This window comes from Scyliorhinus torazame, chromosome 27, assembly GCF_047496885.1.
Source record: "Scyliorhinus torazame isolate Kashiwa2021f chromosome 27, sScyTor2.1, whole genome shotgun sequence".
NCBI classification, from domain to species: domain Eukaryota; kingdom Metazoa; phylum Chordata; class Chondrichthyes; order Carcharhiniformes; family Scyliorhinidae; genus Scyliorhinus; species Scyliorhinus torazame.
Window position 1 is genome coordinate 16502192 of NC_092733.1, and position 17411 is coordinate 16519602.

The 17411-nt window shown below is 51.0% G+C and overlaps 2 protein-coding genes across 3 annotated transcripts in view; one reads left to right on the forward strand and one right to left on the reverse strand.

Moving 5' to 3' along the window:
* LOC140403255 (tetratricopeptide repeat protein 39A-like) overlaps positions 1–8856 on the forward strand; it is a 94794-nt gene extending 85938 nt beyond the window's left edge. For both annotated transcript variants that reach the window (XM_072491027.1, XM_072491026.1), the window contains exons 15-18: positions 28–139; positions 3319–3433; positions 3522–3638; positions 6424–8856. In XM_072491027.1, coding sequence (XP_072347128.1) covers positions 28–139; positions 3319–3433; positions 3522–3638; positions 6424–6538 — 459 coding nt within the window. In that variant the 3' untranslated portion in view covers positions 6539–8856. The remainder of the gene's footprint in view (positions 1–27; positions 140–3318; positions 3434–3521; positions 3639–6423) is intronic.
* A 274-nt stretch (positions 8857–9130) lies between these two features.
* Positions 9131–16670, reverse strand: LOC140403256 (large ribosomal subunit protein mL64-like). The gene is made up of 2 exons (XM_072491029.1): positions 16268–16670; positions 9131–9718 (listed from the first exon to the last, which is right to left on the reverse strand). Exons 1-2 carry the CDS (start codon positions 16636–16638, stop codon positions 9421–9423), a joined length of 669 nt encoding a protein of 222 aa, XP_072347130.1. The 5' UTR covers positions 16639–16670; the 3' UTR covers positions 9131–9420.
* Between the last annotated feature and the right edge of the window lie 741 nt (positions 16671–17411).

Genomic DNA, 17411 nt, shown 5'->3' on the forward strand with positions numbered 1-17411 from the left:
CCCTCTGCCTCTCTCTTGCGCCAATAGGAGATCATGTACATGTGGAACGGCTTTGCAGTCATTGGCAAACAACGGGAGCTGACGGAGGAGATGCTGGGAACGATCAGCGAAGCCGAGACCGTGCTGGAGCAGGCAGCACGTATGTACTGAACACCCTACGGTTAAAACCTTGCTTTGTCTCTGTAAGATGCCGGAAAATGCTTTACATTCGGTGGAGTGCCCTTTGTCTTATTTTGGCAAGCACAGCAGCCAATTGACGCACAGCAAGATCCCACCCAATAGAATATGGGATTAAAGCCCAGCCAATGTGGCATTGGTGGAATATCCAACTGTGCCGCACTCATAAGATTATAAGAGATGGAAGCAGGGGAGGCCATTCAGCCCCTTTGAGCTTGTTCTGCCAGTCAATAAGATCATGGCAGGTCTGACTGTGCCTTTACTCCACCTTCCTGCCTGTCACCCTTGGTGTCCCGTGTAGACCAAAAGTCTGCCTTGAATATATTCAATAGCGCACAGCCCCCCCGACTTTCAAAGACTAACGACCCTCTGGGAGTCGAAATGCCTCCTCAACTCCGTTTTAAATGGGAGGCCCCTTATTCCCCTTCTGGACTCCTTCTATGAGGGGAAACAGCCTCGCAAAATCTTCCAACGCCGAATTACCAGTGCTCTGGGCCAACAACAGTGATTGAACGTCCAATTGTCGAAGGAGGCCATTCGGCCCATTGTGTCTGTGCCGGCAATTTCAAAGAGCAACCCGGTGAGTCCCACTCTCCTGTTCTTTACCGCCCCCCCCCCCCTACACAATTCTCCGCAGTTGATCATCCCGAGTAATCGGACAGTCGAAGATCTCGGCCATTTTGTTGTCATTGGCGCCACCCACCCGTCACATTTGGGTTTTGTGCTCAATTTCCTCCCTCATCCCCACCTCTTTCCCTTTCCGTTCTCCCTTCTGGGAAAGTTGAGTCTCAAAGGCCCCGACTAACGCGACGCGGGTTCAAATCCCACCGCGGCAACTGGTGGAATTTAAATTCAAGGAACACATTCGGAATCTGAAGTAAATAAAATCACTGATTGTCCTGGTAACATCATCTCTCGTCTCGATCATCGCAGGAAATCTGTCGCCCATACCCAGTCTGGCCTACATTTGACTCCAGGCCCACCCCTCTGAAATGGCCCAGTGAGCCGTTCAGTTCCAGGTTCCTGTGCTGTACTTTTCTTTGTTTTCTTTGTTAATGAGGGATGTGCAGTAAATGCTGGCCTGGCCAGCGATACCCACAACCTAAAACAGAATAAAGATTTAGATTCCGATTTATTGTCATGTGTATCGAGGTACAATAAAAAGTATTGTTCTGCGTACAGTCCAGATAGTCCCACACATAATAATAAACATAGGACATACATAAATACACAATGTAAATACATAGACACAGACATCGGGTGAAGCATACACAGTGGAATGCTATAACAGTAGAGTAGATGCGTAGAGATCAGTTCAGTCCATAAGAGGGCCAATCAGGATCTGTTAACAGCAGCTGTTTTTGAGTCTGTTTGTGCGGGTTCTCAGACTTTTGTATCTCCTGCCCGATGGAAGAAGTTGGAAGAGTGAATAACCCGGGTGGGAGGGATCTTTGATTACGCTGCCCGCTTTCCCCAGGCAGTGAGAGGTATAGACAAGAGTCGATGGATGGGAGGCGGGTTTGTGTGATGGACTGGGCTGTGTTCACGACTCTCTGAAGTTTCTTGCGGTCCTGGGCCGAGCAGTTGCCATACCAGGCTGTGATGTAGCCTGATAGGATGCTTTGTATGGTGCATCTGTGAACGTTGGTAAGAGTCAGTGTGGATATGCTGAATTTCCTTAGTTTCCTGAGGAGGTATAGGCGCTGTTGTGCTTTCTTGGTAGTATAAGCGTCAATGTGAGTGGACCAGGACAGATTGTTGGTGATGTGCACACCTAGGTATTTGAAGCTGTCAACCATCTCCACCTTGGCACCATTGCTGCAGACAGGGGTGTGTACAACACTTCGCTTCCTGAAGTTGATGACCAGCTCCTTAGTTTTGCTGACGTTGAGGGGGTGATTGTAGTCATTGCGCCACGCCACTAGGTTCTCTATCTCTCTCCTGTACTCTGACTCGTCGCTGTTCGAGATCCGACACACTACGATCATGTCATCAGCAAACTTGTAGTTGGAGCCGAATTGTCCCACACGGTCTTGTGTGTATCGGGAGTATAATAGAGGGCTAAATACGCAGCCTTGTGGTGTTGAGGACTATCGTGGAGGAGGTGTTGTTGTTTATCTTTACTGATTGTGGTCTATGCATCAGGAAGCCGAGGATCCAGTTGCAGAGGGGAGTGCCAAGTCCTAGGTTTTGGAGTTTGGATCTGAACTTGGCTGGGATTATGATGTTGAAGGGGGAGCTGCCGTCAATGAACAGAAGTCTGACGTAGGAGTTCTTGTTGTCGAGATGCTCCAGGGATGAGTTTAGGGCCAGGGAGAGAGCGTCTGCTGTGGACCAGTTGTGGCGGTATGCAAACTGCAGTGGATCAGGACATTCTGGATGTGTGGAGTTGATGTGCTTTGAAGCACTTCATAATGATAGATGTCAGGACCTCCGGACGGTAGTCGTTGAGGCACGTTGCCTGGTTCTTCTCTGGCACCAGTATGATAGTGGTCTATCTAGGGGGCGGAAATTGAAAGCAGGCAGCACGTCTCAGTTTAGAGCTAAGCCAATGAAAAGCAAACGTCTTCACACACGAGATTCTTTGAACGCTGCCTCAGCAATCTAAACCCAACTGGGGCGCCGACAAGGGTGTCAGATACGGACTTCAGAAATCAGGTTAACAACAACGCTCGAGTTAGATTAAAAGGACAGCTCCCTCTGCTATAAATAGAACCCATGGGATCTTTCGAGCCCGCCTGAGATGGCCCATGCCTCATTTGCAAAGTGGTACCTCACGAAAATGCAGCACTCCCTCAGCACTGTGCTGGGAGTGTCCGCCTAGATTTGGCGCTCGAGCTTCCAGTGGGACTTGAGCCCACGATCCTCGGGACACCGAGGCGAGAGGGCGGCCAATTGAGCGGCTGTAAGCCAAAGGGATGGCTGGGCTGAATCGCTCTTTCCCGTAACAGGGCACCTTCCGGCCTTCCGACACTGCCCGGTCTCACGTTGCCCAAATAAACGTGGGAAGCCTGCAAAAACCGTGCCTCAGCGAGAGTCGGGAGCGACCACAGTCCGGCGAGCAGAAGCCCGGTTCAGATCCCACGAGCCTTAGCTTTGAGTCATGTTCTATCAGGCTAATTGCCTGCTCTTAACCCCTAGCTAACGAATACCTGACTGACGACAAATGCGTGGTCAAACTCTTGAAGGGCTTGTGCTTGAGGCATTTGGGAAAGATCTTGGAAGCCGAGCAGTGCTTTGTCTACATATACCACAAGTGAGTACACGTGTCTTGGGGAGGAGGGCGCGTGTGTGGTCGCCGCTGTAGAACGATGGGGCTAATCTTCCCCACCCTTTGTCGACAGTGAGAAGAACATTAAATATGACCACTACTTGATTCCAAACGCACTTCTGGAACTCAGTCTTCTCTTTATACAACAGGCAAGAAAAGACGAAGCCATTAAGTGGCTGAGGCGAGCAAAGTGAGTACTTTCTCCTTAATTCTTTTCGTGGGTGTTACTCGGCTGGGCTGGCATTTGTTGCCCAACCCTAATTGCCCTTGAACTGAGTGGCGTGCGAGGTCATTTCGGGGCAGTTAAGAGCCAACCGCATTGCTGTGGGTCTGGAGTCACATGTAGGCAAAGATTGGGGCCTCGCCCAAAGTCTAGGGACCTCTGGTCCTCTTTTGTAGACCATTAGAGACAGGTATCCATCACACCCCAACAAGAGGGACAGAAAACAGGCGAACGGATAAAATGGGGGCAATTATTGCACTTAAGCTGGTTTTACACTAGGTGGTGCTGTCTGCTCATCTATCCGAGCCCACTACCTTCTGCAATTCCTGCTGAATTTGCCCCGAATTTAGGGCCAGTCGAAGCTGATTCAGGAATAGCAAGTCGAGGCCCCGATACTGAAAACTCAGTCGGACATTAAAAAGTTGCAAGTCAGTGGTTAGCATTGCTGCCTCACGGCGCTGAGGTCCTAGGTTCGAATCCCGGCTCTGGGTCACTGTCCGTGTGGAGTTTGCACATTCTCCCCGTGTTTGTGTGGGTTTCGCCCCCACAACCCAAAGATGTGCGGGGCAGGTGGATTGGCCACGCTAAATTGCCCCTCAATTGGAAAAACTGAATTGGGTAATTTTTTTTTTTTAAAGTTGCAAATCGGTCTCCCCACGAACTGATGCGGCCCCACCCCACCCCACCCACTTAGCAAGTCAGGCAGCATCTGTGGAGAAAGAATGAGTTACCGCTTTGAGTTAAACATGACTTCTTCTCCTTACTGTGATCAGCATCGTATTCCATGTTGCGTAGAGATTACATAGCCTGACGGGCCCGTGCAGTACATTTTAAAGTGCAGTTGCTCTTATAATGTAGTAAGCTTGATAGTGAAATTGAACACAGAAAGATCATAGGAACATTCGGCCTATTGAGTCTGCACCAACCCTCCAAAAGAGCACCCTACCCTATCCTCGCAACACCACCTAACCGCTGGGCACTAAGGGGTAATTTAGCCAATGGTTAAAGACGGCCAATCCATCTAACCTGCTGATCTTTGGACTGTGGGAGGAAACCGGAGCACCTGGAGGAAACCCTCGCAGGCACGGTGAGAACGTGCAGACTCCGCAGTCACCCGAGGTCAGAATTGAACCCGGGTGCCTGGCGCTGTGAGGCAGCAGTGCTAACCACTGTCCCACCGCGCAGTGTGTGTACTGATGTTAGTTGATGGATAAATATCGACCGGGGGAAACCTACCTACGCCATTGATTTAGTTCCTGGGAATCTTCAACATCCATCGGGCACATGCAAAAGGCACCTCAGACAGTGCAGCACTCCCACAGCACTGCACTTGAGTGTCAGCCTGGCGCTTTATCATTTGTAATGGCACAAATGATAACTGTTAAAAACTGGAAGACTCCTTGAAGATTTGCACCTTCTCGCATGCCTGCACTTCAGAACAATTGCTTAATTGTAGCTCATTAATCTGCCAAGACATTTTATTTTGTGAAAAGGGTGTGCTGATGACCCCGACTCTCTGGTGAAATCTGGCACCTAGCGGGGTCTCCAGCTCAGGGTTTTCGAAAGGTTGTAAATGGTTCTCCGGTTATGCCAAGCCATTGACCGTAAAGCGCAGGGGGGCACCCCGAGGTAGAGGCAGGTGCTATACAAATGCATGTTTGTTCTTTCCTTCATTCGGGGGGGGGGGGGGGGGTCGGGCCGAGGTACCAAACGACGAATGGCAAAGCAGGCCGAATGGCCTCCTCCTCCTATTTTCCAATGTATCGACTCTTCTGTGGGCAAAAAGAGTTGCCGTGGATTCTCCGAACTGTTCCATTGGAAAGTGGGATTAAAATGACTGGCGGGTTTCTATTGTCTCTTCACTTTTTGGGCTGGCACAGACAGCACAGGCTGAATGGCCTCGTTCTGCACCGTGACTTTTCTCTGGTTCTAAAACAGCCCAAATAACAGGATAAAAGACAGGCTTGCATTTGTATAGCGACTTACCCGACCGCAGGACATCACCAAGGCGTTTTACAACCAGTGGAGTGCTCTCGCAATGTGGTCAATGGTGGAAGCCAGTTTTGCGCACAACAGGATCCCACGGACAGGAAAGGGATAATAACCAGATAAATCTGTTTCTAATGACGTTGGTACTGGGGGAAGAACTCACCTTTGAGGTGATGCCCTTGGATCTTTCATAACTCCCTGAGGGAGCAGATGGGGCCTAGATTCAACATCTCACCCAAAAGACAAGCCCTCTGACAGTGTAGCACTCCCTCCACCCGGGAGCATTTTGATTTTGGCCCTTAAGCCAGTGGGGTGAGGTTTGAACCTACAAACTTCTTCTGCAAAGGCAGGAGTCCTGAGTCCCTAAGACATGTTGGGGCAGCACGGTGGTTAGCACTGCTGCCTCACAGCGCCAGGGACCCGGGTTCAATTCTGGCCTTGGGTGATTCCATGTGGAGTTTGCACGTTCTCCCCGTGTCTGCGTGGGTTTCCTCCGGGAGCTCCGGTTTCCTCCCACAGTCCAAAGATGTGCAGGTTAGATGGGGTTGCGGGGATAGAGCAAAGGAGTGGGCCTACGTCGGTTCAGAAGTTCGGTGCAGACCAGATGGGCTGAATGGCCTCCTCCTGTGCCGTGGGGATTCTACGGACATGGATTGGGACTCTCAATCCAGAGAGGACTTATTGGCCTACTTCTGGGAGTGGACTGGTTGGAGGGCCTTTTCCGTTTTCCCCATAACTCTGCTCTCCCCCTCTCTGTCCCCAGGCAAAACTACAAGGACTATTCCATGGAGTCCAGGACGCTTTTCCGAATCCATGCTGCTCTCTCCAAACTCAAGGCGGAAAAAGACGAGAATGGGTTTGAAGTGACCGCTCTGTAGAGGGTGAGCGGTGAACCCCCAACACAGCGTTAAAAAAAAAAACACTGGAGGACTCGAGTGGGTTGGGGGTTGATGGGGAAGGAGTTGAAATGAACGGAAATGCTTACACCCCGGGAATATCTGTGGGTGCGGGACGGGACGGGATTGAAATTTAACGTAGTGGAGCATTTGAGCCTGGGGAAACTAGTCTGCCCAGGCTAAGACACGGAAAAACAAAAATTGTCCCTTTTGGATGGGGGGGGGTTGGGGTTGGAAAGTGTTGCCGTGGCGACGAAGCAAGCTACCATATTTCATTCGAACCACAGGGCCTATTTTCCTTGCTATTATGTTTCTCGGGGGGAGGGAGGGGGCCTAGAAAATGTCACAGATCATCGTAACCGTCAAACAAATGGAAAGCGAGATGCCTTCGCGCTTCCAAGGCATCAAATCAAGATGGCGGAATGGATGCCTTAAGACGTACCCAAAGGAGCTTGGTGATGTTTCAGTTTGCTGTCGGTTGATGCGGTCTGGCACAAACTTGCCCTTATTTTTCGAGCCTTGGGAGGCCTTTCAGCGCAGACCGCAGGGGTTAGAGGTCAACCTTGCTCGTGTAACCTTGTTCGTTTAATGTTTACTTCGATGTAATTCAGAATGAGTATTCTTAAAGAGGGCTGGGATCCCCGAGCTGGGCTGTTCCTTGAAGCGGAGGGAGATTGAGTTAATTAATAAACCTTCCCTCACAACAAGTTACTTTACATTCAACACTCTCAATGAGCTTTACATTTTGCATTGAAATGTGGATGTTGTACTGTCTTGATTCACTCATTCCCCTCCCCGCACCCCTTCAAACTGTGGAACAGCTAACTCCCCACGAGTTTTACAGAGATGCATGATTTGGTTCTGGCTGGTGAATGGGTTTAGATAGTTTGGGCAGAGGATTTGCTGTTTAATCTTGGAAAATGAAACCGGTTTCTAGAATTAATTGCTACGCTGCGCCATTCATTCACTCCCAATTTCAGTTGAGGCACAGCTATTGGCATCATTCCCCTTTGGGAAAAGGGAGGCAGCAGATTCTCCACTTGTCCAGATGAGCGCAGCTCCGGCAACACTCCAAGTTCAACACCATCCAGGACAAAGCATCCCCACTAGATTGGCACCCCCACCCCCCACCACCGAAGCACAGTGGCAGCCCTGTGTACCGTCTACAAGGTGCACTGCAGGAACTCGCCAAGGCTCCTTCGACAGCACCTTCCAAACCTGCGCCCTCTACCATTTGGAAGGGCAAAGGGCAGCAGAGGCATGGGAACACCCCCACCTGCAAATTCCCCTCCGAGCCACTCGCCATCCCGACTTGGAGAATTTACCGCCCGCTCCTTCACTGGCGCTGGGTTGAAATCTTGGAACTCCCTCCTAACTGCACTGTGGGTGTACCTACACCCTGGGGGCTTTAGCAGGTTTCAGGCGGTGGCTCACCACCACCTTCTCGAGGGCAATTCGGGATGGGAAATAAATGATGACAGCCAGCGACGCCCAGATCCTGTGAAAGAATATAAAGCACTCCCTCCCCTTGGGCTCCACTCCCAGGTGGTTTTGCCCTGGACAGCGCGGTCATTTCCAAATCGTAAACTGGAAATCAAAAGTATTATTCATTTGAAAAGTCCGTTTTTCCACCTCTCTGATTGGGGATGCTTGAGATTGTCGGGATTTATAAATCCGTTTCCATTTGCAATTCAATCTGTGATTCAGAGTCTCGACCCTTACTGCAGTGCTGGGCTTGGCCAGAGTACCAATTATGGCAGCTCTAGATTCAGGGAGGCTGCCCTCTGACTGTGCTCCAAAGCGTTTAATGACATTCACTCTTTTAATGCAGTCCGTCAAACCTCGCGTTTAAACCGGGAAGGCTATTGTGCTCAATTTTATCCCGAGTATCTTGTTGGATCTTAAGTGCAAGCAACGCCAGTAGATTTTTAGATTTTACAGCATCAAGGGGTGTGGGAAGATAGCGGGAATACGGCGCTGGGATGGAGAATCAGCCATGATCATACTGAATGGCGGAGCGGGCTCGAAGGGCTGAATGACCTCATTCTGCTCCTAGTTTCTATGTCTCTACGTCCCGTCCCCCCCATCGAGCAGTCAGCCCAAGACCATTACTGACCCTGGTCTGGGCACTGCACCGGTTTAAAAAAAAACACTATCTTACCGGAACTGCAACAGTGCAAACTTAGTGTTGCGTGTACCAAGTACAAGAATTTTATACAGCATTATTTCAAAATGGATTAAAATCAAATCATTTTAATTTATGTCAATTAACTTTCAGAATAAAATGGATATTTGGTTAATGATCTCTTTGAGTTTTGTCATTGAAGACCATTTGAACAGCCGCCCCCGGAGTGGTTTTAGCAAACGGATGAGAAGTGAGGGGGGGGGCGGGCGGGTCCCCATTGTGGAATTCATTTCCAGGAATAAACCTGGAAATGTGGGAGCCCCGGTGTCACGGCCGGTGTCCGGGAAAGATGGCGCGTGGGCAGGAAGGGTCCAACTGGTTTCACGGATGACCCCGAGGGGAGGGCAATCCGCCACCCTGGTCCGTTACAACAGAACATCACTCCAGTCTAACGTTGGATGGTCGATTCTTTAATGGCCTCCCCGAGGCCACTGAACAAAACAAAGTCCACACAGAGACAGCCCCTGAAGCCAGGAGTCAGGGAAACAGCCCCCGAAGCCAGGGAGACCAGACAGTGAACATCACCTCGCTCGTGTCAATGACAAATATTTAAAGTCAGAATATCCGGGTCACTAGGATTGACACACTTCACACCCATGTTACACACTCCTCACATTTCATTCAAGCCCATTCAATCAGATGACGTCCCCCGAAGCCTGGCAATGTAAACACAATCAGCCTAGGAGGTGCCTGCTGCTGACGCTGCCCTCGCCTCGCCCCCCGCACCCTCTTCCCTCTGCCGCCTCTTCATCAGCTTGCGTTTCTTCTTCTCCTCTTTCTCCAGCTCCTTCACCATCTCCTGAAACTTGGCGCTCCGCGGGTCGATGGTGTAGCCGAAACGCTCCCTGGCCTCCGACAGCAGGCGCTCACGGCGAAGCTTCTCCTCTCTCTGATTGGCCTTCAGCTCCCGCTTCTCCCGCCTCCAGTCTTCAACCATCTTGGGCATCTTGGCCATGTTCGCTGCAATCAGCTTTTGCCTGCGGATATTGGGGGGGGATTGAGAGAGGGGGAAAGAGAGAGAGAAGATATTACATCGTGATCACGTGTCAGAGAGCGATTCAGTCTCCTCTATCGGATTCCCTTCCCTCCACCATTGACGGCCGTGCCTTCAGCTACCAAGCTCTGAAATTCCCTCCCCAAACCTCTCAGTCTCTCTCTTAAAACCTACTACCTATCCGAACACAAGTATTTTCTTTCATAGCTCAATTGATAATGTGAAGGGTTTCAGCAACTCGTTCTGCCGCCTTGAAGAATCTATATGAACTCAAGTTTTTAATGAATGTGCGTTTAACTCCCAGGACAATGTCAAGCCAAGCTGGGGGCTAGCAATATTTGGAGTAGTGGACGAACCGGGAGTGCAGGAGGCGAAAGAGGCTGGCATTCTGGCCTTTGCGTCCCTAGTAGCCCGGCGAAGGATCTTGCTAATGTGGAAGGAGGCGAAGCCCCCCAGCCTGGATAAATGATATGGCTGGGTTCATAAAGTTGGAGAGGATTAAGTTCGCCTTGAGAGGGTCTGTGCAGGGTTTCTACAGGCGGTGGCAACCGTTCCTAGACTATCTCGCGGAGCGTTAGAGGAAGGTCGGTCAGCAGCAGCAGCAACCTTGGGGGGGGGGGTGGAGGGGACGTCCTTGGGGGGGGGGGGGGAAAGGGGGGACTGCCTGGGAGGGGGAGGGGGGGGGGAAAGGGGGGACTGCTTGGGAGGGTGGATGAGCAAGAGATAACATGAAGGGTTGGGGAAACTGGCACGTACGGGTGAGGGCCAGTGTACAAAGCTGTGTAAATTAAATATATCATTTTGCCATGTATATATCTTGCTCTGCGCGATTTCGCGGGTTTTTTTTGTTACGGGGGGGGGGGGGGGGGGGTTATTGTTTGTAAGGGAGAAAAATTGTGTTAAAAAACTTTAATAAATATATATATTTTTTCAAAACTCCCAGGACAATGAAAGCAGCTTGGTTGGCTGCGTGATCCCGTTCACTGCCAATTAAGATGGCGCCGGAGCGAGGCGACTTCTTGCAATCTGTGCCCAGCTAACACTCTAATTCTATCTTTTACTCTCGTTCTACGCTTCGAAAACTTCATTCTAACTCGTTTAAACTCTCTCTTTTCTCTACACCTTGCTATAACTGTAACATTATATTCTGCAGTCTCTCCTTCCTTCCCTATGTACGGTGCATTGTTTGTACAGCATGCAAGAAACAATACTTTTCACTGTATACTAATACATGTGACAATAATAAACCAAATCAATCAATCACTGCTGACAGTGACAATAATAATCTCTGCTAATATCTTACCTCCTACACCACGGGCTCTTATTTTGTGGAGTAACTTTTGATGTGGCACCTTTTGGGAATCCAAGTACATATAATAATAATCTTCATTAGTGTCACAAGTAGGCGTACATTAACAGTGCAATGAAGTTACTGTGGAAAGCCCCCAGTCGCCACACTCCGGCGCCTGTTCGGGTACACTGGGGGAGAATTCAGAATGTCCAATTCACCTAACAAGCACATTTTTCGGGACTTGTGGGAGGAAACCAGAGCACTCGGAGGAAACCCAGGCAGACCCAGGCAGGGAACCGAACCCGGGTCCCTGGCGCCGTGAAGTAACAGTGCTAACCACTGTGCGGCCATGCCATCAAAAAAGTGTTTTCATTCATCTTTACATCCAGTAACAAAGCCAAAGTGAACATAGTGAGACCGCCGTCTCTGCAACCCGCTGATCCCAGCCGAAATATGGGGCAAGGTGGGAAGGCCCCGATAAGACTCCTGCAACACTGGTGACGCTCACTCGACTTTCATACTTAAGCTGCTCCTTTAAAAGAGCTATCCCATTAAACCCACCTCGCTGCTGTTCCCCCAATCCCCTACAATTCGTTTCCCCTTTTCAAGTACATAGGAATACGGGGATGTTGCAGGTGGGCGGTGTTGAGGAAGATCGGCCATGATCAAACTGAATGGCGGAGCAGGCTTGATGGGCAGAATGGTCTACTGCTCCTAGCTCGAAGGGCAGAATGGTCTACTGCTCCTAGCTCGAGGGGCAGAATAGTCTACTGCTCCTAGCTCGAGGGGCAGAATGGCCTACTGCACCTAGCTCGAGAGGCAGAATGGTCTACTGCTCCTAGCTCGAGGGGCAGAATGGTCTCCTGCTCCTAGCTCGAGGGGCAGAATGGTCTAACGCCTGCTCCTAGCTTGAGGGGCAGAATGGTCTAATGCCTGCTCGTAGCTCGAGGGGCAGAATGGTCTCCTGCTCCTAGCTCGAGGGGCAGAATGGTCTAACGCTTGCTCCTAGCTCGAGGGGCAGAATGGTCTAACGCTTGCTCCTAGCTCGAGGGGCAGAATGGTCTCCTGCTCCTAGCTCGAGGGGCAGAATGGTCTAACGCTTGCTCCTAGCTCGAGGGGCAGAATGGTCTAACGCCTGCTCCTAGCTCGAGGGGCAGAATGGTCTCCTGCTCCTAGCTCGAGGGGCAGAATGGTCTAACGCCTGCTCCTAGCTCGAGGGGCAGAATAGTCTACTGCTCCTAGCTCAAGGGGCAGAATGGCCTACTGCTCCTAGCTCGAGAGGCAGAATGGTCTACTGCTCCTAGCTCGAGGGGCAGAATAGTCTACTGCTCCTAGCTCAAGGGGCAGAATGGTCTACTGCTCCTAGCTCGAAGGGCAGAATGGTCTACTGCTCCTAGCTCGAGGGGCAGAATAGTCTACTGCTCCTAGCTCAAGGGGCAGAATGGTCTACTGCTCCTAGCTCGAGGGGCAGAATGGTCTCCTGCTCCTAGCTCGAGGGGCAGAATGGTCTAACGCTTGCTCCTAGCTCGAGGCGCAGAGTGGTCTCCTGCTCCTAGCTCGAGGGGCAGAATGGTCTAACGCCTGCTCCTAGCTCGAGGGGCAGAATAGTCTACTGCTCCTAGCTCAAGGGGCAGAATGGCCTACTGCTCCTAGCTCGAGAGGCAGAATGGTCTACTGCTCCTAGCTCGAGGGGCAGAATAGTCTACTGCTCCTAGCTCAAGGGGCAGAATGGTCTACTGCTCCTAGCTCGAAGGGCAGAATGGTCTACTGCTCCTAGCTCGAGGGGCAGAATAGTCTACTGCTCCTAGCTCAAGGGGCAGAATGGTCTACTGCTCCTAGCTCGAGGGGCAGAATGGTCTCCTGCTCCTAGCTCGAGGGGCAGAATGGTCTAACGCCTGCTCCTAGCTTGAGGGGCAGAATGGTCTAACGCCTGCTCGTAGCTCGAAGGGCAGAATGGTCTCCTGCTCCTAGCTCGAGAGGCAGAATGGTCTACTGCTCCTAGTTCGAGGGGCAGAATGGTCTACTGCTCCTAGCTCGAGAGGCAGAATGGTCTACTGCTCCTAGCTCGAGGGGCAGAATGGTCTACTGCTCCTAGCTCGAGAGGCAGAATGGTCTACTGCTCCTAGCTCGAGAGGCAGAATGGTCTACTGCTCCCAGCTCGAGAGGCAGAATGGTCTACTGCTCCCAGCTCGAGAGGCAGAATGGTCTACTGCTCCTAGCTCGAAGGGCAGAATGGTCTACTGCTCCCAGCTCGAGGGGCAGAATGGTCTACTGCTCCTAGCTCGAAGGGCAGAATGGTCTACTGCTCCTAGCTCGAGGGGCAGAATGGTCTAACGCCTGCTCCTAGCTCGAAGGGCAGAATGGTCTACTGCTCCCAGCTCGAGAGGCAGAATGGTCTACTGCTCCCAGCTCGAGGGGCAGAATGGTCTAACGCCTGCTCCTAGCTAGAAGGGCAGGATGGTCTACTGCGCCTAGCTCGAAGGGTAGAAGAGTCTACTCCAGCACACCGGGATTCCAGATAGTAGCAAACCCAGTGAGTAAAACAAAACTGTCTTTGGGTTCTTTTGCCTGTCGCAATCTGTGACAAAAGTGTTGGAAAAATATGAAAAGTTTAGATTTTTTTTTGCAGCTTTACCGTTTAGCAAGACGCAGTACAGACTGCAGAAATAACCTAAAGTTTAGTCAGAGAGTTCAGTTAATGCAAACCTTAAAGATGCAAACCTTTGAACAGAGGTCACCGAGGCGGAGACCTGAATCATCATTGCGGCCATAAACCACACAGCACTTTCTCGCCTTTGATTTAATGGATTGCCGCTGATCTGCATTTTCACACCTGCGTTAGCACCTCAATCAGGCAGCTGTCGGGGATGGACATTGTCACGATTCACATTGTACACTTGGCAGCTCCCAACGTGGATTACACCAAGGTTCAGATTGTGTGTGTGTGGGCTTTGCCTGCAGTGCCTCACTGGGTGTCTCCCCTATAGCGGCACTCCCGCTGCTGTACTGCCTGCACGGCCATCGCTCACCTGCCAGCAATAATACTGAAGGAGGCCATTGGGTCCAGTGTGTGGCCGTTGGTTGACTGAAGTGATTCGCACGAAAAGTGAGGGCGAGTGAAGTGAGGAGCGAGCTGATCACTCACAACATTGAGTGTGAGAGCCGTGCTCTGTGTCCAAAGTGTAAATATTTATTTTGTTTTTACCAAGTTGAAGTTGATGACAGTTCCATTAATATATAAATGATTTAAGGATTTTCTATAACTCTATGAAATATTGGCGTGTATTAAACATATTTAATCTTATTCATGGGGTCAAGGTTAGTGAATAATCCCAATTTCAATCAAAGCGACACGGTAGCACAGTGGTTAGCACTGTTGCTTCACAGCGCCAGGATCCCATGTTCGAATCCCGGCTTGGGTCACTGTCTGTGCAGAGTCTGCACGTTCTCCGTGTCTGCGTGGATTTCCTCCGGGTGCTCCGGTTTCCTCCCACAAGTCCCGAAAGACGTGCTGTTAGATGAAATGGATATTCTGAATTCTCCCTCCCTCTGTGTACCCGAAGAGGTGCCGGAGTGTGGCGACTAGGAGCTTTTCACAGTAACTTCATTGCAGTGTTAACGTAAGCCTACTTGTGACACTAATAAAGATTATTATTATATGTACTTGGATTCCCAAAAGGTGCCACATCAAAGGTTGTTACTGCACAAAATAAGAGCTTGTGGTGTAGGGGGTAACATATTAGCACATTTAGAGAATTGGTTTGCTAATAGGATGCAGAGTCCAGGACAAACAGGTCATTTTTTGGATGGCCAAGCTGTAACCAGTGGAGTGCAGTAACCAACGATCAGTACTGGGGCCTCAACTATTTACAATCGAGGTCAATGATTTGAATGAAATGTATATTTGCTAAATTTGCTAATGACACAAAGATAGGTAGGAGAGTAGGTTGGGAGGAGGACGTAAGGTGTCTGCAAAGGGATATAGATAGGTTGAGTGAGTAGGCAAAAATTTGGCAGATGGAGAAATGTGACAAAAATGTGAACATATCCACTTTGGCAAGAATAGAATAGCAGAATAATTATTTAAATGGAGAGAGATTGCAGGGACTACACTGCAGTAGGAAGCAGTCACAACGTCCTGATTATAATGAAAATTTTCCCTCCGAAAGGCCTTGTGTGGCTGGTGACAATGTACGAAAGCTGGAGTGACGAAGTTTGGGTGCGAGCATTTGAAATTAAAATGACTCACACGGATATTACATATATTAGGGACGGTCAGTGGACAAATGAGCGGGTGCTCAAGAAAGTTCGAGTTAAGAGGAACGTTTTGAGGCAGTGACATCAAGGAAGCTCGCATATTTTGGACAGATGATGCAAACAGGAGGGGAGTGATTCAAAAAGAAAGAGGCGGGCGAGGCAAAACAGCTGGAAAACATGCACAGGGGAGGACCCAAGATGGATGGATAATATCAGAACGTGGACTGGCCCTCTATGGGGCGAGCAGCGAAGAATAGTGGAAAAAGATTGTTGGTCGTGCAGACAACCCTCGGAAAGACAGGACAGGCAGAGGCCGTAGAAGTAATTTGTGCGCAGGTTAGGTGGATCAGCTATGCGAAATTGCCCCTTAGTGTCCCAAGATTTTGTTGGGGGGGGGGCGCGGGCGGGGGAACGAGGAGGGTTGCTCTTTCGGAGGGTCGGCGCAGACTCGATGAGCCAAACAGCCTCCTCTGACACTGTAGGGATTCCACGGCACTATGGACTCGGGTTGCCAACCGCAATCATGTGTGATCCTGGAGATTTCTGCAGACGACCTGACCGGCACTCCTGCCATCAGTCGGCCAACACACCCGTCTTCGTGACACGGATGGAGGGAAGAAAAGTGATTCATCCCACACTTGGGGCTTTTCACAGTATCTTCATTGCAGTGGCAATCTAAGCCTACTTATGACAATAAAGATTATTATAAACTGGGATGATGCCCGACTATCGACCAGGCGGCAAATCGCTCCCCTTCCCCCATTCTCAATTGTTTTATACCAGGTAAAAACAGACCTTTTAACAGAAAATGACGATTAAAATCAAACAATATTCCTGATAAAGCCTCGGTGATTTCTCTCCGGGGTCCTGGGGCTTGGTCTTCAATCACTTGGGGAGGGGGGTTGCTCCAGGCCAATCCGGGAGGAGTTGGTAACTGTCCCGCGGACGGGGTAGGCACCACACAAATGTAACTCTGCCTCATACCTCTCCCGCCGCTGCATCTGCTCCTCCAGCTCGCGGGCCCGCAGGTCGCTCTGCATCTGCTGCAGGCTGGGCTCCCACTCGGCCTGGTGCAGCCGCAGCTGGCGCAGCTCCCCGGGCTCGGGCCACAGGGCCTCGGCCTGCAGGCCCGAGGCGCCGCCCCAGCGGCCGTACAGCTTGCGGCGGGCCCGCGGGCCGCGCTGCCACTCGGGGCCGCCGGCTTGCGGCAGGTAGAAGCCGCTCAGGTCCAGGCCCAGGCGCCGGGCGTTGTAGGAGGCCTGGACCGTCCGCAGGGGCCCCGCCGGCTGCAGGCCACTCCCGGCCGCCGCAGCCCGAACCCACCGCCCGAGGCCGCGCAGCGCGGCCGCCGCCATCTTGGAAGCGGGGTCCTCGGCCCGCGCGGGGTGGCTCCCGCAAACGCCTGTTCCAAAGTTTTCCACAACTTTTTAAAAAGTGGCTCCAGGAGGCCAGAAATGGACAAAAAATAGTCAGTCTGAACAAGTGACCGAATTAGTCATATCTCCTCAACCCTTCACAGTCCAAAGCTAAAATTGCCCCTGCGTGTCCAAAGATGTGCAGGTTAGGTGGATTCACAGAATCACTACAGTGCAGGAGGCCATTCAGCCCATCGAGCCTACACCGACCCTCTGAATGAGCCCTGTACCAAGGCCCACTTCCCCACCCTATCCCCATAACCCCACCTAACCTTTTGGACACTAAGGCTGAGCTAAATTTGCCCTTACTGTCCAAAGATGTGCAGGTTAGGTTTGGCCATGGTAAAACTGCCCTTTCGTATCCAGGGATGTGCAGGTTAGGTGGATTGGCCATGCTAGAATTGCCCCTTATTGTCCAAAGATGTGTACGTTAGGTGCGGTTGTAGGGATAGGGCGGGGGAGTGGGCCTAAGTCTACTGGGCCATGTGCCACCACGGTAGCACAGGGGTTGGCGCCACTGCCTGACAGCGCCAGGGACCCGGCTCCAATTCTGGTCACGGGTGACTATCTTGTATGGAGTTTGCACGTTCTGCCCGTGTCTGCGTGGATTTCTTCGAGAGGCTGAATGGCCTTCTTCTGCACTTCAGGGATTCTATGATTACAACACCTAGGCTTCCTAACATTATTTTGTTGCGACTGAAGCATAGAAACTC

What these genes read in the sequence shown, in the direction of transcription:
- LOC140403256 (XM_072491029.1), bottom strand. Translation starts at nt 16,638, where the DNA reads ATGGCGGCGGCCGCGCTGCGCGGCCTCGGGCGGTGGGTTCGGGCTGCG. An exon ending in CAGATGCAGCGGCGGGAGAG is followed by an intron (nt 9,719 to 16,267) that starts GTATGAGGCAGA and finishes CAATATCCGCAG; the next exon opens with GCAAAAGCTGATTGCAGCGA.